This window comes from Martes martes, assembly GCF_963455335.1.
Source record: "Martes martes genome assembly, chromosome: 1".
In the NCBI taxonomy this organism is placed as follows: Eukaryota; Metazoa; Chordata; class Mammalia; order Carnivora; family Mustelidae; genus Martes; species Martes martes.
This window is the reverse complement of record NC_137888.1, coordinates 68,146,205-68,167,870: the sequence shown is the minus strand read 5'-3', so window position 1 is coordinate 68,167,870 and position 21,666 is coordinate 68,146,205. Positions and strand designations below refer to the sequence as shown.

The following is a 21,666-nucleotide window of genomic DNA, read 5'->3' as shown; positions in this document are numbered from 1 at the left end:
TCCTGGTACCAAAACCAAGAAAAACACTACTAGAAAAGAAAACTACAAGCTAATACCCTGATAAATATAGATGCAAAACTTCTCAATAAAATACTGCTAAACCAAATTCAGCACCACATTAAATAAATCATTCACAATGATCATGTGGGATTTATCCTTGGGATGCAAGGATGGTTCAATATACACATACCAATCAATGAGCTACATCATATTAATAAAGACTAAAAGAAAAGAATCATATGATCACATTAATTCATGCAGAAAAAGCATTTGACAAAGTTCAATATCCATTCATGATAACAACTCTTAACAAAGTAGGCATAGAAGGAACATATCTCAATGTAGTAAAGCTTAATATATGACAAGACCACAGCTAACATACTCAATGGTGAGAGGATGAAAGCTTTTCCTTTCAGAGTGGGAATAAGAGTAGGAACAAGTGCCTACTCTCACCACTCCTATTCAACATAGTACTGGAAGTCCTAGGTAAAGCAATGAGGCAAGAAAAAAAAAAAAAAACACAGGTAACATAATTGGAAAGGAAGAAGTCAAACTGTCTCTATTTGCAGATGATATGATATTATATGTAGAAAATCCAATTCAACCAAAAAACTAATCAGTGATTTCAGTAAAGTTGCTGGATAGCAAATTAACATACAAAAATCAGTAACATTTCTATACACTAAAAATAAAATTTCTGAGAAAGAAATAAAGAAATAGACCCCATTTACAATAGCATCAAAACTGGTAAAATATTTAGGAATAAATTTAACTCATGAGGAAATGATCTCTATACTGAAAATTACAACATTGATTAAAGAGACTGAGAAGACATAAAGAAATGGAAAGGTATTCTGTGTTCATGGATTGGAAGAATTAATATTGTTAAATGTCAATACTACCAAAGGCCATCTGTATATTCAATGCAATCCCTATTAAGATTCTAGTGGCATTTTTTTACAGACGTATACAAACAAACAAACACTCCTAAAACTTATATGGAACCACCAAAGACCCTGAATAACCAAAAAAATCATGAGAAATGAGAAAGAAGAGCAAATCAGGCGGTATCACTTCCTGATTTCAAGCTAATATTCGAAAGGGAGCCAGGAATACTTAATGGAGAAAAGACAGTCTCTTCAATAACTGATGCTGGGATAATTGGATATTCACATGTAAAAGAATGAAACTGGACCCATATCTTATGCCACTTATAAAAATTAACTTGAGGGACACCTGATTGGTTCAGTCAGCTAAACATCTGCCTTCAGCTCAGGTCATGATCCCAGGGTCCTGGGATAGAGCCTTGCATCAGGCTCCCTCCTGGGCAGGGAGCCTACTTTTCCCTTTCCCTCTGCCTGCCGCTCTGCCTACCTGTGCTGTCTCTCTATCTCTCTGTCAAATAAATAAATAAATTAAAAAAAATTAACTTGAAATGTAATAAAGACTTAAATGTAAAACCTGAAACCCTAAAACTCCTAGAAGAAAGGATCATAGTAATGATTTTTGGATATGACATCTAAAGCATAAGCAACAAAATAGAAAGTAAACAAGTGGGACTAAATCAAACTAAAAAGCTTTTACACAGCAAAAAAACCCAACAACAAAGTGAAAAGACAGTCGACAAATTGGGGAACATACTTGCAAGTCATATATCTGATAAGAGGTTGATATCCACAATACAGAAAGAGTTCATACAACTCAATAAAAAGAAAACAAACAACCCAAATAAAAATTGTGCAAAGGACTTGAATAAACATTTCTCCAAAGAAGATATATGAAAGGCCAAATGGTACGTGAAAAAATGCTCAACATCACTAATCATTAGGGAAATGCAAATTAAAAGCACAGTGAGACACTACTTCACTCCTGTTAGAATGGCTACTATCACACAGATGACAGATAACAAATACTGGCATGGATATGGAGAAAAGGGAAGCTTTGTGCACTGTTGGTGAGGTTGTAAATTGGTATAGATACTATGGAAAAGACTATAGAGGATCCTCAAAAAGTTAAAAATAGAGCTACATATGATCCAGCAATTCCACTTCTAGGAATACATTCTAAGGTAATGAAAACACTAACTTGAAAAGGTATCTGCAGTCCTATGTTCATAGCAGCATTATTTACAATAGACAAGATATGGATACAGATAACGTAAGTATCCACAGGTGGATGAATGAATAAAGAAATTGTGATATATATGTGAATCCTACCATTTCTGACAATATGGATAGATCTTGAAGGTATTACATTAAATGAAATTACCAGGACAGAGAAAGATAAATATCATATGATCTCACTTATATGTGGAATTTAAAACAAACAAAAAATCCCACCAAATTTATAGAAAAAGAGGTGAGATTTGTGGTTATCAGAGGTAGGAGGTAGTAGGAGGGGAGTGGAGCAATGTGACCAAAAGGTACAAACTTCTAGTTACAAAATAAATAAGTACTGGAGATATAATGTACAACATGATGGCTACAGCTAATACTACTGCACGGTGTATAAGAAAGTTAAGAGAGTAAATCCTAAGAGTTCTCATTACAAGGAGAAATTTTTTTCTTTTATTCTTCTTTCTTTTCTTTTTATTGTCTCTATATAATAAGATGGATGTTAGCTGAACTTGTTATGGTAATCATTTTATAATATATGTAAATGAAACCATCATGCTCTATGCCTTAACCTTACACAGTAACATTTCATTTATTTCTCAATGAAACTAGGAGAAACAAAAATTATTAAAAATTATTTTAAATGCAAATTTTCGAGCACCATGTACCAAGGAGGTAAATATTGAAGTCCATTCCAGTGTAAAAAGGAAATTGAAATTGTTTATATTTTTATCTCATTTCCTTAAGACTTCTATTTTAGGGATACCTGGATGTCTCAGTTGGTTAGGCATCTACTTTTGGCTCAGGTCATGATTCCAGAACCCTAGGATTAAGTCCCACATTAGGCTCCTTTCTCAGCAGGGAGCCTGCTTCACCCTCTGCTTGTTGCTCCCCCTGCTTGTGTGCGTTTTCTCTCTCAAACAAATAAATAGACAATCTTTCTTTAAAAAAATTTTTTTTCTATTTTAGTGTATATTTAATGATGTGACTTATGCGGTAAAATCCTGACAAAATACGTAAGTGGAGTTAAAAACATAAAATCTGGTGCATTATTATGGAACTTGCCCAGCTGGGCCACCAGAATTTCGGCATCTGAGAATGGAGAAGCCAGTTTCCTCTTATTTGGGTTGTGGTGCCACCTGGTGGTTATTTTGTCCCCTAGTTTAATCATCAATGAGGAAAATTCTATACACAAGCTGGCTGAATCCTCCAAGGCCTTGGCTGGTGCCCCCTTATCAACTTGAATGAGACATTGGGCTTAGGAAATACCGAGGTCTCAAGGACACTAGGACCCACTTACCTCAGCCTCTCTGCTTCCTGCCTCATTCTCTCCCCCCCACATTCCACTCGCCCTCGTGATAAAAAGGCAGTGAGAAGAATACAGACCCCAGTCAACAGTTGTATTTTGTCCAAATTTACATTATCAGGAATTTTATGTATACTACAACATAGTGCTAAATATATGTGGTTAATAAATATGTACACATTGGGATGCATATATTTTAAAAATTTCAATGATACCGTTGAACAATTTTAAAAAGTTGGGAGGGTCCAGTGTAGAGAATAGACAGATTGGAAGGAAAAGCCTAAAGGAAGAGGTAAACTAGAATACTATAGGAATAAATGTGATGGTCTGAAACTAGCATAGTGGTAATAGGATTTGGAGGGAAGTAGATTGGTTTGATTACTTCAAGGCAGAATTGAATTCTTAACTTTAAGAGATAGAAACTGAAATATTTATAGATAAGTTGACTAAATGTTGGAGATTTTCTTTAAAATAATCCAATTAGGGTAGGCCTCAGTGGCTCAGTTGGTTAAGCCACTACCTTCAGCTTAGGTCACGATCCGGGGTCCTGGGATTGAGTCCCACATGGGGCTCCTTCAGCTCCGCAGGGAGCCTGCTTCTCCTTCTCCCTCTTCCTACTTCTCCCCCTGCTTGTGCCTTCTCCCTCTGTCAAATAAATAAAAATCTTCTAAAATAATAAATGCGCCTGGGTGGCTCAGTGGGTTAAACCTCTGCCTTTGGCTCAGGTCATGATCTCAGGGCCCTGGGATCGAGCAGCATCGGGCTCTCTTCTCAGCGGGGAGCCTGCTTCCCCCTCTCTTTCTGCCTGCCTCTCTGTCTACTTGAGATTTTTCTCTCTGACAAATAAATAAATAAAATCTTAAAAAAAAAATAATCCAACTCAGAAGAGGGGTAATGGGAAGGATGGTTATAGATGAAACATAGACTGGCCATATGCAACAATTGTTGAAGTTGGGCGATAGGCACAAGGTGGTTCCTTACTCTAGGCCCTCTGCTTTTATATATATCTGAAACTTTTCATAATAAAAAGTCAAACAAAAATAAAGTACCTGGGAAAAATTCAAGATAAAAAATTCAGTAACAAGTTAGACTTGTGGAACATATAGCTCAGAGAGAGATTTGGGCAGAAGCAAAGAATTTGGGAGTAGTAAGCAGGTGGAAAGTTTACTGAAATCTCAAGAGTGAATGCAGGGCCCTGGGATTAAAAAGAGAGAGAAAGGAAGAAAAATTAAAATCCTAAGGAATAATAGCAGTTAAGAGAATGGCAAAGGAAGTGTTGCTACCAAAAGAGTAACATAGGCCAAAGGAAGAAAATATCCTTAGAGGCATTAATCTACACATTTAAGTGCTGCTGAGTGGTCATGAAAGAAAAGGGCCTATCAACATCATTTTAATTTAGCCATACATATGAAAGTTATTGATGACTTTGGTGAGCAGCACTTAAAAGGGGGCAGGTGGGACACCTGGGTGGCTCAGTCAGTTAAGCCGCTGCCTTTGACTCAGGTCATGATCCCAGAGTCCTGGGATCCAGTCCCACATCGGGCTCCTTGCTTGGCAGGGAGCCTGCTTCTTTCTCCGCCTCTGCCTGCTTGTGCTCTCTCTCTCTCTCTCTCTCTGATAAATAAATAAATGAATAAATAAATAAAATCTTTAAAAAATTAAAAAAAAATAAAAGGGGCAGGTAGGGCAGAGAGAATAGCTTATGTAGGTTTAGAACTTGAGCGGGAGGTGAGGAAGTAGAATCAGCCTATATGAAAAACTGAAGAAGTTTGGTGGGGGAGAGAAATATATGGGTACCTCGAGGGATGATGTCTGCTTGAAATGACAATTGCTCATTTATTCATTTACGGCTTAAGTTTGATTTCTTGAAATAATCTGCTATCCTCCTTTTGTTCTGCACCCTCCCGCCAGATTTGAGTGTAGCTTTGACTGTCACTTTATATAAAATCTTCCAGTGCCTCCTTAGTTCTTACTGAGGTTTGTACAAGTAACTCAATTGGACTACTTTAAATGTTCCCTAACATCAGCTGAAGGGGGCCACCAGTCTCTCCCTCCATATGCTTTTGCTCTTACTGCTGCCTCTAATTAGAAAATATTCCTCTTCTCCAATCTTTGTTTCTTTATGTCCTGCTCTTCCTTCACATCCCATCTCAGATGTGGTGCCATGTTCTCCCTGAACCCGTTCCTGCTCCACCTCCTCTCCACAGAGTATACTTGATCTCTTCCTATTCTATTTTTCCAGTGCATGTTTTTTATCTCTCTCATAGCATTCATCGGATTGTGCTTTGCTTTTCATTTTCTGAATTCTGACAATGTCCTTCTACATCTACAGTTTGCAACTACCTGAGACACTTTATCGTCCTCATCTTTGTGTCATAGATGTACCTAACAAAATATCTTGCATAAAAATAACTTTTTGAATTAAATTGGATTCCCAAAGCTCTATTGTTTCCAATGTTTCTAAGTATACTGCCTTTCAGAATTCTAATGCTATTCAGTTATTGCCTTCCATATAACATTGTAATTTTTTTAACATTGTAATTTTTATAATCTTTCTTCATATAATCTAAAAATAATACTTAACATTTGTTACTTTTTAATGCATAAACACTTTCATATATGTAATCTAATCCAAGCTTTTAAAAAGTATATTTGGGGCACCTGGGTGGCTTAGTCAATTGGGTGTGGGACTCTTGGATTTCGCTCAGATCATGATCTCAGGGTCATCAGATCAAGCCCAGCATGGGGCTCCACTCGGAGTCTGCTGGGGCTTCTCTCTCCCCCTCTCTAAAATAAATAAAACAAATCTTTAAAAAGTCTATTCTTTTAAACATTTTCGGATATCATATCCATACAGATACAGTCATGTAACATTCACCCAGATGTAACAAATGTTACATTTGTCATGATTAATTCAGATCCTATTAAAAGAAAACCCTCACAGATATGTTGAAACCTCATAATTTCATTCCCTTCTCTCTTTCCCCGGGGTGGGGGGGAGGGGTACAACTCTCTTGGAGTTGATATATATCCTTCCCAACCATGTTTTTATTATATATGTATGTATACATAACTCACAGCCTTATTTTGTGGCTTTAAAATGATATGTGATACAATAGTATTACGTATCCCTTTGCAATTTGCTCTTTTTACTCATCATTTTCAAGATGTATCTTTATTGGCATGTATTGTATACTTATTTTAACTAAGAAATGGGTCCACTATATGGCTCTATTACCTGTTATTTAACTTTTATCACAATCTCGTGAGGTAGATATTAATTTCATTTGATAGATGAAAAACTGAAGTGCAGAGAGGTTAAATAATTTTACTGAGGTCATATAATTTCTAGCAGATGGAATGAGAACTTGTGCAGGGTCTCCAACTCCTAATCTTACCATGTTCTTTTCGCTATAGCATTCAACTATGTAACAAATATTCAGTGAACACTACATGCTAGGCACTGTTTTAGGTCCTGGGTATCTAAGAAGTGAATAAATCAGGTAAGATACTGCTCCCAGAAACTTAAAGTCTAACTGGAGTACACAGTCAATAATAGAACGTGATAATTTGGTTCCAAGTGTTACGAAGAAAAATAAAGCAGAATGGAGAGGGAAAGAGTGAGCGTAAGTGCGATATTCTTTATGAGGCTCTCTGGTGACATTTCAGCAAACATATGAAAGAGAGGAGTGCTCAAGATCATAGCAGAAGGTAAAGCAAATGCAAAATCCCTAAGGCAGGAGCATATTTGGCTGCCATTCCATCACTCTGGTTTATTTTTATTTTTTATTTTAAAGACTTTTATCTATTCACTTGAGAGAGACAGATAGCACTAGACGGGCTGAGGGAGAAGCAGATTCCTCGCAGACCAGGGAGCCCCATGCAGGAGAGGTCCTGGGATGGAAACCAGAGCAGAAGGCAGACGCTTAACCCATGGAGCCACCTAGGCGCCTCTTGATATTTTTTAGATATCCTATCAGTTATTTTTCTCATGTACTCTGGAACAAATGCAAGCACACTACATGGCTTTGCCTGAGTAAATACCTATTTTTGACATGTTAACAGTCTCTTATGATGGCCATTGTTCAAATAAACAAATTGGGTTGGTTTAGAAAATGTCTACAGCCCGAATCCATTTATTTACTTTAAAAATTAAATCGTGGGTGGTAGATGCCCATAATGGTGACATAAACACAGTACTGACGTTGATTTGATGAGACACATATAAGAAGTTCAAACCCCTTTTTAAATATTAAAGGCTGGTTGGGAATATCTTCGAGAAAGCCTGACTTGAAGTGGGAAAGAACCCGCTGAAACGGGGAAGACAGGGAGTCTCGTATCTCTCAGAAAGGATGCCCGGAAAGTGACAGAAATCTGAGGGCTTTCCGCCATGGGGAGACCTAGTATCTAGTCAGTCATGCCCTTTACTCGCCGAAAAGTCTCTGTTTTCACTTTTGTGATGAGAGGGAGGCAGGGCTCTGCCCGTTAGGCCTGTTTCTTCTCCAGAACCTAGGCTCTCGCCTTTCTGGGCCTCCCAGGGTGGGAGTAGCAAAGTGCGCGGGCTAAAAACCAAAATTCCCCGCGAATCACGCCGCCCCGCGTTCTGCCCTAAGCCGGATCCGCGGTCGGAAATCAGACCGGCGCGCGCTCCGTCTGCTGGCCCCACCCCTTTTCTGCCTCCGGGCCTCCCCCGGGTCCTACGAGGAAAAACAGCAAAGACTAACAGAGCAGGACGAGCCACGGCTTCCGGGAGGAGTTTTGGGCCTGGCGAGGCACCGTCGGGCGCCGCGCTTTCGCACCAGAGGTAGCTGTGGAGACGCCGGGAGTCCGCGTAGGCGCCGTTGATGAGTGCCGCGCTTCCTCAGCATGGGTGACCACGGCTTGGAGCTGGCGTCTATGATCCCCGCTCTGCGGGAGTTGGGCAGGTAGGGCCAGGCCCGGCCGCTCCCGGTCCCGCGTCCTCCTCCGCCCGACTAGGCTGGCGTCTCACGTGCTCTTCCCCACACCCCCCAGCCGCGCGCTTGCCCAAGCTCTTGGGGATGTGTTTCGCGACTGGTTTCCGTACTTCTCTCCCAGAGAGGTGGTTAAAAATATGCGAGGTGTCGCCGCAGGCCTTTAGGAAGCCGGTCCAGGGAGAGGTTTTCGCCGACCCTGCTTGACCTCAGCGGCGCCCGGGAGCTTGTCCCTAACCGGGGACTTGTCCCCCGCAGCTGGAGAGAACCGTCCCTTCCGATCACTTTCTACACTCATTTACTTCCGGAAACCTCTTTCTTTAGATGAGGGACTTGACCCGTGAACTAACCCGATTTATATTCTTTGTGATCGCTCAGGGAGGACTTGGGTTTTTAGCTTTACGTTTTGACCCTAACTACCTCTTTAGAAGAAAAATCACTGGTTCTCATTTTGAGCGAGGAAGGCCAATTGCTAAAAAGGGCAGTTGGTTTCTTCAAAATGAAACCATAGGCCATTCTGAAGATAGGACCCATTTCCTGTTGGTCATCCAGTACCCAATCCGTTATTTTAGTCAGAAGTCCCAGGGATCTGCCACAACGTCCGCAAGATACAAGTGTGCACAGAATGTTGCCAAAATTGAAAGATAATTTAGTATTGTTTCATTTGCAAAGGCCTGTTTTCTGTAAACCGAAGAGTAAGATCAGGTAAACCAGTACCCACCTGAAGAGAGGGGAGGGATGTGGATGGCTGCCAACCACCTTCAGCACACGAGCAACTTGCCCTCAACCAGGCCCAAAGAAGGCAGCGTGTTTGTTTTGCCTTTTTTTTTTTTTTAAGTTGTAACCCACTGGGAACGAGAAAAAAGTGGGCTTGTACCACAACTGCAGTTGAACTATCAGTTGAATAATTGCTTCCCAATTTTTAAAACTGCTTGAAAACTAAGCACACAAAGTCAGAACTGACATATAAAGTCCATGGGATATTTAATTCCTTTCTTTTTGCGGAGCAGTTGTGTTCATCTCCACTTGTTGGCCATACAAGGATATTTAGTCTTCCTCAGTCACATAAATAAGAGGAAAAATTAAGGAAGCACACTTGTCTTAACTGAATCATTCTGTTTATGTGTGTGTGTGTGTTTGTTTTTGTTTTTTTTACTTTGCATAGCTGTTGCAAGCGTACTTTGTGTTAACATTTTATAAAGGAACATGAATACAAGTGCTCATTTTAAGAAATTGATGTACATATTTCATCTTTCAGGCTCAATGTGAAGCTTGATATTTTTTTCCCCATCTTGTTTTAGTGTAGAATTAACTAATACTTTTCTTACTTCTTTTTTCTTCCTTTATGAAACTTGCTAGTACAAATAATAGTATCTTGGATTTATTTATAGTCTCTTACATCAGCAGGGCTTAATGTTACCTTTCATTTCATTTAATTGTGGCTATTCTAAGGGAAAGAATAGAAAAAGTGACACATGAAGAATTGTATAATAATAGTTTTAACTATCATGAGATTCTCATTGCAACTGCTTCATTCAAGCCTATTCCATCTCACAGTATCTTCATTGATGTAGAATGGAGTGTATTTTACCACTATTCAGTAAGAAACTGAGTTACAGAAATTGAAGAACCAAAGTCAAAAGAGATAGCAGTTATCAGAGCTGGGTTTCAGATTCAAGGAATGCATCAAGGCCTTTTCATTCCCTACCTTTTTTTTTTCATTAATTGACTGCAGAACTCTTGATTTACTGTCTTTAAACTTGTTTCTTCCCCAGGTTATTGTAAGTGTACCAACCAAAAGCCTAGGGGTTGTTCTTGATTCTTTTCCTTACCCCTTAATAATCTATCAGCAAGTCCTGACAACCCTGCCTTTAAAATATACTTCTCACCATCTCCACTGCTATTCTTATAATTTCTTATCTAGGCTATTTTTTTAATAATTTTTTTTTTAGATTTTATTTATTTGACAGAGATCACAAGTAGGTGGAGAGGCAGGTAGAGCAAGAGAGGAGGAAGCAAGTTCCCTGCTGAGCAGAGAGCCCAATGTGGGGCTCGATCCCAGGACCCTGGGACCATGACCTGAGCCGAAGGCAGAAGCTTTAACCCACTGAGCCACCCAGGCACCCCTCTTATCTAGGCTATTATTGTAACCTCTCAGTTAACCTCTCTGTTTCCATTTTACGCACTTACAATGGATTTCTCATTCAGCAACCAAAGTGATTTTTTCTGGGGGAGGGGGAAAATTGATTTTAATAGCTTAAATTATATTGTAGATTATTTGCATTACTCCTCTGTTTAAAACTTCTGTTAGTTTTCCAGCACACTTAGGATAAAATCCAAACTTTTCCCAAGGCTTCTAAGGTCCTGTATAATCTCTCCTCTGCCTTTCTCTAACCTCAAAGCCACATATCCTACCCTTACTCTGCTCCAGTGACATTGGCCTTATTTTTCATATGTGCCAAGGTCATTCCTGCCTTCAATCTTTTACACCTTGTTCTTCTCTCTGAACAGACTGGTTCCATTCAGATGTCATTTCAGAGAGGCCTTCTCTGATCTTCCTGTTTAAAATTGCTTTGTAGGGGTGCCTGGGTGGCTCAGTCAGTTAAGTGGCTGCCTTCAGCTTATGTCGTGATCCCAGGGTCCTAGGATCGAGCCCCGCATTGGGCTCCCTGCTCAGCAGAGAGTCTGCTTCTCTCTCTCCCTTTGCCTGCCGCTCTGCCTACTTGTGCTCACTCTCTCTCTCTGTTAAATAAATAAAGTCTTTATTTAAAAAAAAGCATAAAGAAAAAAGTTAAATTACTTTGTAATCACAAGATATTTTCAGGTAATGAAAGTTGCTTTTAAAATATTAAATGAGCCTGGGTATTTACCCTAAAGATATGAATGTAGGGATCCGAAGAGGCGTGTGTACCCCAATGTTTATAGCAGCAATGCCCACAATGGCCAAACCATGGAAAGAGCCTAGATGTCCACCAGCAAATGAATGGATAAAGAAGATGTGGTATATGTATCTGTAATGGAATGCTATGTAGCCATCAAAAATGAAATCTTGCCATTTACGATGACATGGATGGAACTAGAGGGTATTATGCTAAGTGAAATAAATCAGAGAAACAATTTTCACATGATTTCTCTGATATGAGGAATTTGAGAGGTAGAGTGGGGGTTCATGGGAAGAAGGGAGGGAAAAATGAAATAAGATAGGACTGGGGAGGGAGACAAACCGTAAGAGACTCTTCATCTCAGAAAACGATTGCTGGGCGGTGGGGGGTGGGGGATGGGAAGGATAGAGTGGCTGGGTGATGGACATGGGAGGGTATGTGCTGTGGTGAGTGCTGTGAATTGTATAACACTGATGATTCACATCATATGTAACACATAATACATTACATGTTAATTAAAAAATAAAATAAATAAATTTTAAGAAATAAGTAAAATATTAAATGGAGAATGGGAGGGAGATGAAAGTCTGGGAAGCATTAACATTAGCCACTAGAGGAGATTTGAATGGTGAGAAGAAGCCAGTCATGTGAAAATGGGAGAAGTGTCTGAGATTGAATGGGAAGTTTAAGGGTCTCTAGGTGGGAATGAGCCTATGTTTTTTAAAGAATGGGAAGAAGGATGAAACCATAGGAAGCACAGAAGGAACTGGTGTGAGTCAAAGGTGAAGGAGTAGCCATGGGCCAGGTCCTTTTTAGTACCTTATAGGCCATAACAAGGAGTTATTCTGGCCCATTATTATCCTTATTATTATTTAAGTGCAGTGGGAAACCATTGGAATGTTTTAGACAGGGAAATAACAAGTGAATTCAAATTTTAAAAACGTTTACCTTTCACTCTCTCACTTTTAGAACCTTTCAATGTCTCATTGTCTTCAGTACAAAATCCAGACTCTTTAGTTGATTCTTTGAGCTTTGACCTTACAGTTTTTCTTCAGCTTCATTTCCAATTACTGCCTCCCTCTTCTTTAGTCATATAGAACTCCTTATAGTTTCTAGAGCAGCCTGTGTTCCTGTTCCTGTGCCTTTGCGCATGCTGTTTCCTCTGCTTGGAATACTTCCTCCTTTCCCTTACTTTACTTGCCTAGCCTCTTAGGCATAGCTTTGTATCACTTCCTTCAGGGAGCCTGGACAGATAGGCTCTGCTCAGGGCTGAGTGTCCTTCTTGTGCTATGTCTTGGCTCTATTGACACTTAACCATGCTGTGTTAAAATTACCTTTTTACTTTTATAACTTTTGATCTACAAATTTTTTTAGGTTTGATGCATGATATCTTGGTTAACCTGGTATTTGATGTTTGCCCAGGAAGAGATAATCAAGTATTTGCTAATGTATCCAATCTTCAGGAGATATTTAAATTTCCTCCTAAGTATACCCTCTTAGGTCAGTTCCATCGTAGAGGTTGTATAAAAAGAAATGTTCACTCCCCCATGAGTGAGTATTCTAATAGTACATCTAATGAATGATAATTAACTCACCTTTTAAAAAAACTGATTAAATATGGGGCACCTGACTGGCTCAGTTGATACATGTGTGACTTGATTTTGGGATTGTGAGTTCAAGCTCAATGTTGGACGGGGAGCCTACTTAAAAAAATTTTTTTAATAAAAATGACACAAGTTGATACGGTATCAAAAATTTTGATAAATATGTCATAAATTGTCTTTATAGAAAATTAAACTTTGTAGAAAACTTACTACCACCCGCAGTCCTGATTCCTCTCTCAATACTCCCCATTTTACATTTCTAGATGATACTTGCTAAATTACACTTGGTTTGTAAAGACAAACTCTCTTGACTTTGTCTAAAACAATTGGTATTACCTTGTAATTTTAGACTTAAAATTTTTTGTTATATTTAAATCTGTAATGTCATATAATATGGTAGCCACTAGCCAAATGTAGCCCCCTGTGGTTTTTCTAACTTAAGATGTTCTATGAATGGGGGCTCCTGGGTGGCTCAGTGGATTAAAGCCTCTGCCTTCAGCTCAGGTCATGATCTCAGGGTCCTGGGATAGAGCCCCTTGTCAGGCTCTTGGCTCAGCAGGGAGCCTGCTTCCTCCTCTTTCTCTGCCTGACTCTGCCTACTTGTGATCTATCTGTCAAATAAATAAATAAATAAATAAAATCTTAAAAAAAAAAAAAAAGATGTTCTGTAAGTGTAAGATACATACTGGATTTCAAAGAGTCAGTATAAAAATATATATAGATAAAACTAATTTTAATATCAGCTACATGTTCAAGTTATATTTTAGGTAATATTGTTATGAAAATTGCTGTTTCTTTCTATTCTTAATGTGGCTACTTAGAAAAACTTGAATTGCACATGTGACTTGCATTATTTCTATGGGCTGAGGCTGGTTTAAATAATAAGATAAATAGCACCAAGTTTGTTTCACTTTCATGTAAAAGTGGCCTTTGATTCTATATACCTAGGGTTTGTATTACTTGTCAGTATTTGTTAATTTCAGTAACTTAGTAGTTCCAGCTTGAGAAGATAAAAAAGTTCTGGAGATGGTGGTGATGGTGTAGAATAATGTGAATATACTAAATACCATGGAACAGTCCAATTAAAGTGGTTAAAATAAATTTTATGTTAAGTATATGTGACCATAATAAAAAATATATTCAAAGGATATTTTAACAAACAAATTTAATTTCATCCTGTCTAGAGCTTCCTCTTTGAAATTCTAACCTTGGTTTCTAGAACATACCTCTTAAGGTTTTCTTTTTTTCTTTTTTTCTTTTTTTCTGGCTCTTTTCCTTTCTCCTTCATGGCCCCTTTAACTTTAATGTCGGGTTTTCTCTTTGGCTTCCTTATTACTTCTTATATTGCACTAATTTTCAAGGCTTCCACTATCACAAACTATAGTAGTGTTAGATAATGTAATTTCCGTGAACGTCAGTCTTCTTATATGTAAATTAGTGTTTAATATTGTATCATACCGCTTGTGAAATATGCAGTAATGTAGACAATGTGATTAGCCTTGTTTGATAGGTATTGTTATATAATGATAATCTATATCTCTAGGCTAGATATTTCTTGAGGACTAGAGCTTTCAAAAAAATTTTTTTTTCCCATAAACTCTACGTCCACTGTGGGGCTTGAATTTACCACCCGGAGATCATAGAGCCACTCACAGGCTTTGTGGACTGAGCCAGCCAGGCACCCCTTGAGGGACTAGAACTTTAATTCCAACAGTCTTTTGTGCATCCCACTTAGTTGTTCCCTTGAGACCTTAAATTCAGTATTTCTAAAACTGGTTTTGTTTTTCTCCCCAGACCTGTGCTTCCTTCTGTGTTAACTGTTTCAGTGACTGGCCTCACAATTCACCCTGGATAGAGGCCTAGGTTGATTTACCAGTCTCCTCCACTGACTTGTCTTTCACCTCCCCCAGAGGTAGTTCTGGTATTTAGTGTGGCACGTTATAGGTGCTCAATAAATGGTTGTTTTTATGAATGACTGTATAATTCTTCATCCAGTGTGGTAGAATACAGACTTACTACTATATTCTTACATTCAGTTCTGTGCTGTTTTATATCAAATCATGGAGCTTAAGTTCAATTCATTCAGGATTCTAAGATACAGTTGCTCTGCTTAATTATTATCTTCTCTTAATGTTTATTTTTTTCTTCATTAGTTCTAATACTTTATGTAATTATATGTAATTTCCCTAATATTTTATTGAATTTTAACTGTGGAAAATTTCAAACATCAAAAAGAAGGAAAATGATGTATCAGTTGCCCATTTAACCCAATAATTATCAATTCATGGCCCTCTTCCTCTCAACTCAGATTACTTTGAAGCAAATTTGAAACATCGTTTCATCTATAAATACCAATATTTATCTGTAAAGGATAAAGACTTTTTAAACATACCGTAATATTGTCATACCTAAGAATGATTTCTTAATAACATCAAATATCTAGCCTCTGTTTTAATTTTTCCAGTTGTCATATACAGTTTGTTAATAGTTTTATTTTTGTTTTTTTTTAGCTTTTTTTTTTTAATTAGGATCCACTGTAGGGTCATAGATTGTAATTGATTGATTTGGCTCCTAAGTCTTTGTTAAAGGTTTCTCCTCTTTTTTTCCTTTAGAATTCATTTGTTGAAGAAACTATGTTTAGTAGATTTTTCAGGTCTAGATCAATATGAATAAAATGCAAGCTACATGTATAATTAAAAATTTTATAGTAGCCACATGACAAAAAATAAAATAGGTGAAAGTAATTTTTCATGTATTTTATGTAACTCAGCATCTCTATTATTTCTGCATGTAATTAATATAAAATTACTAGTGAGATATATATTTTCTGTACCAAATATTTAAAATTCAGTGTATATTTTATACTTAAAGCACATCTCAATTTGGGCTAACCACATTTCAGGTGCTTTATAGCTACAGAAATAATGGCTACTATATTGGGCAGGGCAGGTCTAGATTTTGCATATTGGGTGCCTCTGGTATCATTTAGCATGGTTTTTTTTTCCTTCTAAATCAGTAACGTGTTTAGATTTTTCTTTAATTTTTAAACAGAAGGGTACAATGAATGTTAGCATTAAAACTAAATACATTTGATAAATTCAAATTTAGAGAAATTTTTACAAATGAAATTGTAAATCTCTTTAAGGCTTAAAAACTTTTTATCTTATTTAAATCTTATCTATTTTAGTGCCAGTCCAGAGGAATATAATACAGTTGTACAGAAGCCGAGACAAATTTTATGTCAGTTCATTGACCGAATACTTACAGATGTAAATGTTGGTAAGAAACAGTTATTTCTGGGGGCGCCTGGGTGGCTCAGTTGGTTGGGCGGCTGCCTTCGGCTCAGGTCATGATCCCAGCGATCCTGGGATCGAGTCCCACATCGGGCTCCTTGCTCAGCAGGGAGCCTGCTTCTCCCTCTGCCTCTGCCTGCCACTCTGCCTGCCACTCTGTCTGCCTGTGCTCGCTCTATCGCTCCTCGCTCTCTCTCTCTCTGACAAATAAATAAATAAAATCTTTAAAAAAAAAAAAAAAAAAAGAAACAGTTATTTCTTATATAAATTTTATGAATTAAACTGTTTTCCTTTTCATATATACAACATTATGCTAGCATTTTTCTCATGTAGTTTTAAATATAGAGTTAGTATTCATGATAGTTACTATTTTCAAGAAACTTATTTATTAACTTATTACGTATGTGATTTAGGCATTTAAAGTAATTCTGTTTACCTGCTTGTTGTCTAGATTTTCTGCTGCTTGCTATGGCATTCTTCTTTGATTTATTATAATAGATAAAAAATAGCCATTTCTAATGATGTGGACCCTGTTTTAGCTAGGTCTTACACTAGTGGTTGAGAAACAAATGCCATTTAAAAATTCTAATTAAGACTTGGTGACTCTGTGGGAGGTAGTAAGATCTTGTGAGTTGCTAGAACAACTCCTATTTGTGGGAATCTAAGAGACAAATATTACTTGGCAAGATAGTGTCACATTTGTCATATCTGTTAAAATTACATGGAAGGGGTAATGTAGAGTAGCATTTGGCTTGTAGTGTATAAACTTACTTCCAAATTCAGCACAGATATTATGACATAAAATAGACAGTTAGCCTTTCTTTTTCCAATCTATGAAATTAAGAGTTGCTGAAAAATAACAAGGGATCACTGAATATTTGGAAGATGTGTTTTCATATAGTACTCTCCTTGTTTAGACCACTTGCCCTTCTCCTCCCTAACCAGAATCTCATCATCCAGGAAACAGTTCCTGGATGAATCTCATCATCCAGGAAACACTTGTTTCCTCTATTGTGGATTGGTGCAGTTAACATACCATATTATAATTATTAGTTTGTCTCATTCCCTCACCTAATCAGGGGAAGTTTTTTCCCCCACTCAGATTTTAGTACATTGCCAGGCATCTTTAATCTGTATTTGGTGAATTAGTGTATAATAGATGAATGTACATGATTATTAAACATTTAAAATTAGAAAGATAGGATTCTAGAGTTTAGTCCCATCAGTTTATCATGAATACTGTGCTGGACACAGTTCTGGTCACCAAAGTCTAGTTTTTTAACAAAAGGACTGCCATCTAATTTTCATGACTCTTTAAAATGAATCTTTTATTATTTTAGTTGCTCTAGAACTTGTAAAGAAAACTGACTCTCAGCCAACCTCTGTGATGTTGCTTGATTTCATCCAGCATATAATGAAGTCCTCCCCACTTATGTTTGTAAATGTGAATGGAAGCCAAGGCCAAAATGAGGCCAAAGGCAGTTGTATTGGTAAGTCCTGCTATTTGTGCATGCATTTCCAATTGGTTTTATGAAATCTACCCTCTTGCTCTTCTGAAATATAACATACATTTTATGCATATTTCGGTCATATTTGCTCTGAATTTAAGAGAGCAAAATGGTAATGTTTAGTTTTGTTTTATGCATCTTTATTTTCTTTTCTTATGAAGTAGGTACCCAGCATTGAATAGAAATAATCAAATTTGTTTATTTGCCATTGAATACTTGAGCAGTTTTCTTTTTTCTGTTTTTGATAATCTCTTTTAGATCAGGCATCAGCAATTTGTGGCCCACAGGCTGGCTGCCTGTTCTTTGTTAAAAAAAGTTTTATCAGAAAACCCATGCTTTTACTCATTGTATTTCCTTATTGTCTATAACTACTAGAAAGGCAACGTTGAGTAGTTGACATGGAGGCCATAAGTATTTCACACCCAAAATATTTCCTGTCTAGCCCTTTAAAAACAGTTTTGCTAACTCCTAGATGTTGAAGCTTTTTTCTAGGCTTTTCCCTTATTTTTCCCACTACTTTTATCCCTTTATTGGCCTCCTTGTAACGAGATGTGAAGCAAATATCTTTTTTTTTTTTTCTGTACAATGCATAGGGTATTTAAAATTTTTTTACTTGAATTTCAGTACTCAGCTTTGATAGCATGTCCTCCAAAAAGTGTTTTCTGACTAGAACTCAATGACTGCCTGCCCTAGCAATGGCTTAGTTGCTCCTTCTTTATGTTCTGTTAGTACAGTGTTCTGCATTTCTTCTATCACAGCAGCTACTAAGTTGGATTATAAAACCTGTCTGTATTCTTTGCCACCTTTTAAATTTAATTTTATTTTTTTAAAAATTTTTTTATTTATTCATTTGAGAGAGTACTAGCAGATGTAGAGTCTTAGGGAGAGGAGGAAGCGGACTCCTCACTGAGTAGGCAGCTCCCAAGTGGGGCTTAATCCCGGGGCCCTGGGATCATGACCTGAGCCAAAGGCAGACACTTAACTGACTGAGCCACCTAGGGCACCCCTTCACCACACTTTTTTAAATAATAGGTCACAACCTGTTAGTAGGTTATGAAGATAAAATATAATTGACCAGAAAATATCATAATATATTGCATGTAATAAATACTTTTTCATGAAACCTTTGTTTCATATATTTAAATAAAATAAATATGCATATGTAGACTGGGTCATGATATAAAATGTATTTCTTAGTTTGAGAGACTATATTACAAGATTCCTGAGGACTATGACATTGTTTTTGTGCACTTGGGACAGAGTTGCAATGTTTGTCTAAGGAATGATAGTAGTAACCATTTGTTGAACTTCAAGCACTTTGCTGAGGATTTCATGTGTATCATCATACTTGTTCCTTATGGTAACCTTCATTATTCCCTTCTTAGAGATGAAGTTACCAAGGTTCAGAGAAATGAAAAGTTCACACAGCTCCTAACTGGAAAGCTAGGACTTTTGACTCCAAAATTGGTACTAAATTACCATATTTCCATTGTGTAGGGAATGTTTTAGACTATCTTGTTAGTGTTTACTTTAAAAATGAATCGCGATGCCTGGGTTCGGCTCATCACGTTAAGCGTCTGCATTCAGCTGAGGTTATGATCCCATGGCTCTAGGATGGAGTCCCGCATTAAGGAGCCTGCTTTTACCTCTGCCTCTGCTCCTCTCCCTGTTTATGTGCGTGCGTGCGCGCATACTCTCTTTCTCTCGTTCTCACTGTCAAATAAATAAAATCTTTTTTAAAAAATTAAAAACGAACGATCAGGGATTTAGCAAATTAATTAGCATTTCTGATGTACTTATTTAATATCTTTTTTGTTTATTTTGAAGAATTCAGTAATTGGATCATAACAAGACTTCTGCGGATTGCAGCAACTCCATCCTGTCATATGTTACACAAGAAAATCTGTGAAGTTATCTGCTCATTATTATTTCTTTTTAAAAGCAAGAACCCTGTAATTTTTGGAGTACTGACAAAGGAATTACTACATCTTTTTGAAGATGTCATTTACCTCCATAGAAAAAATGCAATGGGACATGTTGTAGAATGGCCAGTGGTAGTTAGCCGATTTTTAAGTCAATTAGATGAACATGTGGGATATTTACAACCAGCTCCTTTGCAGTTCATGAACATGCAAAATTTAGAATTTATTGAAGTCACTTTATTAACAGTTCTTATTCGTATTGTTGCAGTTGTGTTTTTTAGAAGGCAAGAACTCTTTCTTTGGCAGATAGGTTGTGTTCTGCTAGAGTATGGTAGTCCAAAAATTAAATCCTTAGCAATTACCCTTTTAACTGAACTCTTCAAGCTTGGAGGATTACCAGCACAACCAGCCAGCACTTTCTTCAGCTCTTTTTTGGGATTATTAAAACATCTTGTAGAAATGGATGCTGACCAGTTGAAACTCTATGAAGAACCATTATCAAAGCTGATAAAAACACTGTTCCCCTTTGAAGCAGAAGCTTATAGAAATATTGAACCTGTCTATTTAAATATGCTGCTGGAAAAACTCTGTGTCATGTTTGAAGATGGTGTGCTTATGCGGCTTAAGTCTGATTTGCTAAAAGCAGCTTTGTGCCACTTACTGCAGTATTTTCTTAAATATGTGCCAGCTGGGTATGAATCTGCTTTAGAAGTCAGGAAGGTTTATGTGAGAAACATTTGTAGAGTTCTTGTGGATGTGCTTGGATTTCAGGTAGATGCAGAGGTAAGTCATTGTTAAGGTTGCTTGATAAGTGTGTATTTTGTTTATAGTGTAAGTGTATGCGTATACTTAAGATGTAATAATGAGAAAATAGAATATCTTTAATAACATATATTCAGAATGGAATGATTTTTTTCACAATCAACTTTGGCTCCTTATTATGGACTTTTACTTTGAGAAGGATTTCACTAAGTTGGTAATGAACTGCCAGTGGAGTAGAATGTTTTAAAGTAGAATTTGTGAAGTATAAGCACGTTCCGTGCATTATTAATTAAAAGGGGACCAATTAGCAACTTAATTGCAAAAACTTCAAGCACTCACCTAGATTTTATCTTTGGCAGGTTATATTCAATCACATTTAGAAAACCTCTGGGTACATAGTACTAGTCATGCCAAATTATGCCTTTTTTTCCTATTCAGACTGTGAGAGACAGGCAGTACAATAAAAAATATAACTTGGGTAACTTGGGTAAATATTTTACCTGTAAGTTGCTGGATTTGTAGTATGAAACAGGTTAGTAATTCCCTTATAGAGTTTTTCTTTGTAGCATTTTTTAAAATAAAGATTTTGTTCATTTATTTGAGAGAGAGAGAGAGAGAGAGCAAGTACAAGGAGGGGGAGGGGCAAAGGGAGCCCAAATTGGGGCTTGATCCCAGGACTCTAGGATCATGACCTGAGCCCAAGGCAAGATGCTTAACCAGTGGAGCCAGGAGCCCCACTTTGTAGAATTTTGACAGAGGGAAAAACAGATTAGAGAGAGAATTTGTCTGAAGACTTTTAGGTCTATAGAATTGTCGTTCTAGATACAGAATCATATATATGTCTATTCATAGATTGTGAAATTATATAGATTAATTTAGGTCTTTGTTTTACTTGATGAGACTCTGAAAATAGTTTGCCCTAATAGAAAACTTAAAACCTAATGAATTTTTGCAGTCTTTGAATAACGTATTCCTAAGGCAGTTTTTGAAATATTTTTACTTTCTCAGTATTTGTTGGGCCCACTTTATGCAGCCTTAAAAATGGAAAGTATGGAAATCATTGAGGAGGTTCAAAGCCAAATTCAACAGGAAAACCTCAGCAGTAGTAGTGATGGAATATCAGCCAAAAGGCGGCGACTCAGCTCATCTCTCAACTCTTCCAAAAGACCACCAAAACAGACTGAAGAGTATGACCTTCATTCAGTTTGTATTTAGTCATTTAATGAAACCTTTATTCACTTTTAAAAATCACCTTTAGTTAAGTGCTTTGACTTAAATACAGAGCAATTGTTCTTTTAAAGGCAGTCAAAGGAATGCTTAAAA

General features: G+C 37.3%; 1 protein-coding gene across 1 annotated transcript in view; it reads left to right on the top strand.

The window, feature by feature from the left end:
* Nucleotides 1-8,215: 8,215 nt before the first annotated feature.
* Nucleotides 8,216-21,666, top strand: part of ATR (ATR checkpoint kinase) — a 101,573-nt gene continuing 88,122 nt past the window's right edge. Inside the window, exons 1-5 of the mRNA XM_080822530.1 lie at nt 8,216-8,345; nt 16,046-16,137; nt 17,492-17,641; nt 19,487-20,364; nt 21,352-21,530. Coding sequence (XP_080678656.1) covers nt 8,287-8,345; nt 16,046-16,137; nt 17,492-17,641; nt 19,487-20,364; nt 21,352-21,530 — 1,358 coding nt within the window. The 5' untranslated portion in view covers nt 8,216-8,286. The remainder of the gene's footprint in view (nt 8,346-16,045; nt 16,138-17,491; nt 17,642-19,486; nt 20,365-21,351; nt 21,531-21,666) is intronic.